General features: G+C 42.7%; 1 protein-coding gene across 1 annotated transcript in view; it reads right to left on the bottom strand.

Moving 5' to 3' along the window:
- The window catches only part of cacna1ib (calcium voltage-gated channel subunit alpha1 Ib), a gene marked incomplete at its 3' end in the record, with an annotated part of 165,957 nt that overhangs the window by 92,088 nt on the left and 68,869 nt on the right, over positions 1-5,000 (bottom strand). Inside the window, exon 5 of the mRNA XM_079998880.1 lies at positions 2,493-2,652. Coding sequence (XP_079855006.1) covers positions 2,493-2,652 — 160 coding nt within the window. The remainder of the gene's footprint in view (positions 1-2,492; positions 2,653-5,000) is intronic.

Raw genomic sequence — 5,000 nt, 5'->3', positions numbered from 1 at the left:
ACCTCTGCAGAGTGTATTCTTATGTGTGTGTGTTTGTGTGTCTGTGTGTGTGTGTGTGTGTGTGTGCGCGTGGGTGTGCATGTGTGTGTGTGTGTGTTTGTGTGTGTGTGCGTGCGTGTGTGTGTGTGTGTGTGTGTGTGTGATGCTGCAGATTGGAACCAAAGAGCAAGTGCAGAACAAAGTATTCATTCAGAAGGTGCACAGGGTCTGACCGGAGGATAATTACTCTGGTAATTACTGAGTCACTAATTATGGTTCTCTTTAATATGCAGACCATGAGGATGTTATTTCTGCACATTGAATGCACATGACTAATGCATTACTTTTACTTGAACTATTATTTTACATTTACTTTAATTATTGCTTTTACTCTAGCTATTACTTTTACTTTTACTTTCACTATTACTTTTTCTTTCACTTTCACTTTTACTTTCACTATTACTTTTACTTTCACTATCACTTTTACTGAAACTATTACTTTTACTATCACTATTTCTTTTACTTTCGCTATTACTTTTACTTTCACTTTTACTTTTACTTTAACTATTACTTTTCCTTTCACTTTTACTTTTACTTTCACTATCACTTTTACTTAAACTATTACTTTTACTTTATCTATTACTTTTACTTTAACTGTTACGTTTACTTTTACTGTAACTATTACTTTTACTTTCACGTTGATAAAATGAAGATTAGAGACAGAACTGATGTTGAATCCACGATGACGTCACAGATCAACATTGAATCACTGAACTGGAAAATAAGAAGAGAGGGACGAGGGAGTTAACTCTACTTAAACCTCTACTCCACTCTACCTCCCTCTACTCTACCTCTACTATGCCTCTCCCTCCCTCTACCACCCTCTAATTTACCTCTACTCTATCTCTACTCTGCAACAGGGAGTTCATGAGGGAATCCACAATTTTGTCTTGTGTCTTGACGAAAACTCTTTCACAGAATTAAACAATAAAATCATATCATGCATGATATGATTTGTTTATTTAATACAGTATAAATGTGTGTCCGTTTTTTCACGTTCATCGCTTTGTTTTCATTTGTGACTTGGATCGGGAAAATCAAATTCAAAGGGGCCAGTTGCAAAGTAAGTATTGGAAAGATCATTTAAAGAAAAGACACATGAATGGAACGATTAAAAGACAAACAATAGAACTTTCAGCAGATTTGATGTCAAGTACACGGTACCTAGTTGGTTCGTGGAGAGATGGCTGTCATTTTAGTTTTATTCTTAAAATTTTCATTTTTCTTTAATTTTGTATTTTTTCTTAATTGATTTTTTTATTTTATTTTCCCTCTTTCTTTTTTTTCTCCCTTGGGATGGTTGTAATTTTGAGGTTCTTGGCAATCATCGCCCTGATTGGACTCAATGGGTCGTCGGAAACTCGATGCCGGTAAAAACGGAATCACCGCAAGGGAACACGATCCCGGTTGAACGAGAGGTCAAAGCCGCTGCCGCTCTTGCTGCCGTTGCCAAAGAGAGGTGTAAAGCCCCCGCGGCGCTTCGCCGGCTAAACGAGTGATCAAATGAAAATTAAAAAAAATTAAAAATAAAAGTTTGGTGATTGTGGCGCTAAACAACGTGGGGTGAGAGTCTTCAATTAGAGAGTTTGGGGAGCAAAACAACGGAGGTCTGAAAGGCAGAGCGAGGGGGAGGGGGAGAGAGAGGACAAGAGAAGTGTGTGACGTGCTGATGTTTGTTTTGTCAAAACGTAGGGTTTGTAATACGCCTGATTATGTGCACTGCGGAGAGCCGGTCATGAGAGCGAGAGAGTGGGAGGGATGGCGGGGGAGAGGGAGAGAGAGAGAGAGAGAGAGAGAGAGAGAGAGAGAGAGAGAGACGTTGGAATTGAGCGGTGCAGTCAGAGAGGAGCCTTATTGTCCCGGCGGCAATATGAGTAAATTGAATAGATGAAGCAATTAATCATCTCGAGTAACAGTGAGCGATTGGAGCTTATGAAAGGAGAGAGAGCGCGCACACACACACGTAAAGAAGCAAGCTATGAAGCTATTTTAAAGAGATAGACGCAGGGTTGAGGGATGGGTGCCCGGAAAAAGCACGCTAACCTTTACGGTGGCAGAGATTTTAAAAATACATTTTCAAAAATACTAAAACATAGAATTTTCGACACTCTGACAATTGTTGAATTATTAAAGCACTGCAATCAATGCTATACTGTACAAGTATTTAATGTTGTCAAACATTCCACTTTTAACAGTGACACGCACACACACACACACACACACACACACACACACACACAAACAAACACGTAAAAAAAAGCAAGCCATGAAGCTATTTTAAAGAGATGGACGGACTGTTCAAAAACACTAAAACATAGAATTTTCAAAACTCGGACAATTATTGAATCATTAAAGCACTGCAATCAATGCTATACTGTACAAGTATTTAATTTTGTCAAACATTTCCCTTTTAACAGTGACACACACACACACACACACACACAGGGACTCACAGGGTGAAGTTCTCCTCGGGGTAGCAGCGGTTCCTCAGAAGCCCCGCCCACAGCTGCACGCCGATGATGCCGAAGATGAAGAAGACGAAGAAGCAGAGCAGCAGAACGTTTCCCAGCATGGGGAGAGTGTCGAGGAGGAGGTTGACCAGGATACGCATGCCTGGAAGCACGCGCACGCACGCACGCACGCACGCACGCACGCACACACACACACACACACACACACACAATGCATGCGTTGTTACTCATCTCTGTTTGGTCTGGTTCAGCACCACGGACAGCGCCAAGAACCTCAGTGCCTCAGGACCAGGAACGACAGGCTGATGGATAGGGTGGAGGGAGGGTGGAGGTAGGACAGGGTCAGGGTGGAGTGGGGACGGGACAGGCTGGTGCCTTAAAGTTCGCGCCAATGTCGCGTTCGCCTGATATTACTTTACTTATTTTAGACCCGGCATTCCACTTATTCAAAGTGGCTTTGGAGAAATCTGTCTAATGCTAAATGACATAATGTAATTATTATTATTATTAATTATTGATGAGTGTTTATTTTTCCAAGTTCACTTTCCTCTTCATTTTGATTGTAATCAATGGAGAATATATATTCTAAAACGTCCATGAGTCATATATACATTGCAAAAAATTATAATCATACACACACACACACACACACACACACAGGGTTGATGCAGGTGAGCCCAGGCATGTCATATAAACACACATGCACACCAGACAAACACACACATATACATACTCTATGGAAAAGACAGTAAATGTATGCAATTCCCTAAAAACACAAACACTCATAAACACACAGTACATGCATGAAAGAACATGGATACTGCACATGCACACCACACACATCCCACCACACGCACACACACACACACACACACACACACACACACACACACACACACACACACACACACACACACACGCACACACACGCACACACACACACACACACACACAAACACACACACACACACACACGCACACAAACTCATCACAATGCAGCTCGCTGGCATCTCCATACAAGCTGCCATATTATCATAATGGTCCAATCAATCCCTAATCTTGCTCCTAATTGGGATCCCACGGCCCATTTACTCGTCTACGATCTCTGAGAGCGCTCCAAAGCGAGGGGTTAAGGTCCGGCTGTAATATTAATGGCAGCAGCCTTAGCGTTTAGCCGGCTAATCAGGGCTAAGTGGACAGACGCAACTCAAGCTCCTCTCCCCAGGGTCCTGACTGGTGGCACAGTGACTAATGGGGCTCTACGTCCGACCGGGCCCGGGGCAGCCGCCAAGAGGCCCTCCAGCACTAATGCACTCGAAGGACCTCCCCGGTGTCACCCGCAGGGACGGGCAGCACCTCTCACCTGGAGGGGCGAGGCCTTTCCTGCGCAACGATTCGCTAAGAAAAGACAAATTTAAATCACAAAATAAAACACTATCAACGTGGATGTTTTTAATCTGATGATCGATTCCCAACAGGAAAGCTCAAAAGATTTTAAATGCAGTGCTAAAATATAATACTCATTAAGCCACATGCATTGTCATCGGTATAAATTCAGATTCTACAAGATGAATTGTAGTCAACCCCGGCTGTGAGTTTCTTTACTGCGAGTATTGCAAAATTCAGTTGAGTGAAATTAATACAATCATCCCTGTAATTTGATCATGGAGCGTTCACCAGCTTTGACTTTATCAAACACATGATTTCCGCTTATTTATTCCATTGAAATTATTCACTCTTGCAGGGACTGTCCAGAGAGCTGGGCAGAAATAGAGAGAGAGAGAGAGAGAGAGAGAGAGAGAGAGAGAGAGAAAGTGACTCAATTAAACGAGAAATGACAAAAGCCCAGGCTGTATGAAAGAAGAAATAAACAGAATATAAATGGGATCGAGAGAAAGAGAGAGACAGAGAGAGAGAGAGAGAGAGGGAGAGAAAGTGACGATGGCCGTCAACTTGGCAGCTAATGAGGCTGAGGCCTCTCAGGGGGAAGGGGATTGTGGGTAATGTAGTAAACAGGCCCAGTCCTGTCCATTAGGAGCCATGGCTGGTTCATCTCCATTGGTGTCCCATTACGTGGGGAACTAATACTATTTGGGACTGGGGGGTGGGTGTAGGAGTGTGTGCACGTGGGTAGATGCGTCAGTTTGTGTGCGGTGTGTGTGTGTGTGTGTGTGTGTGTATGTGTGTATGTGTATATGTTTGTGTGTATGTGTGTATGTGAATAGGTTTGTGTGTGTGTGTGTGTGTATGTTTGTGTGTGTGTGTGTGTGTGTGTATGTGTGTATGTGTATAGGTTTGTGTGCGTGAATGTTTGTGTATGTGTGTGTGTGTGTGTGTGTGTGTGTGTGTGTGTGTGTGTGCATGTGTATACTGTATGTGTGTGTCTGTTAGACAGAGAGCATATGAACGTGTGTCTATGCAATCATTAACCTGCGTAGAGCTTATAAATCTATCCGTTTTTGTCTTTCTATGCACATACCTTTCTATGTG

Source organism: Zeus faber (assembly GCF_960531495.2).
Source record: "Zeus faber genome assembly, chromosome: 4".
NCBI lineage: Eukaryota > Metazoa > Chordata > Actinopteri > Zeiformes > Zeidae > Zeus > Zeus faber.
The sequence above is the reverse complement of the archived record's forward strand: the minus strand, read 5'-3'. Positions and strand labels throughout refer to the sequence as shown.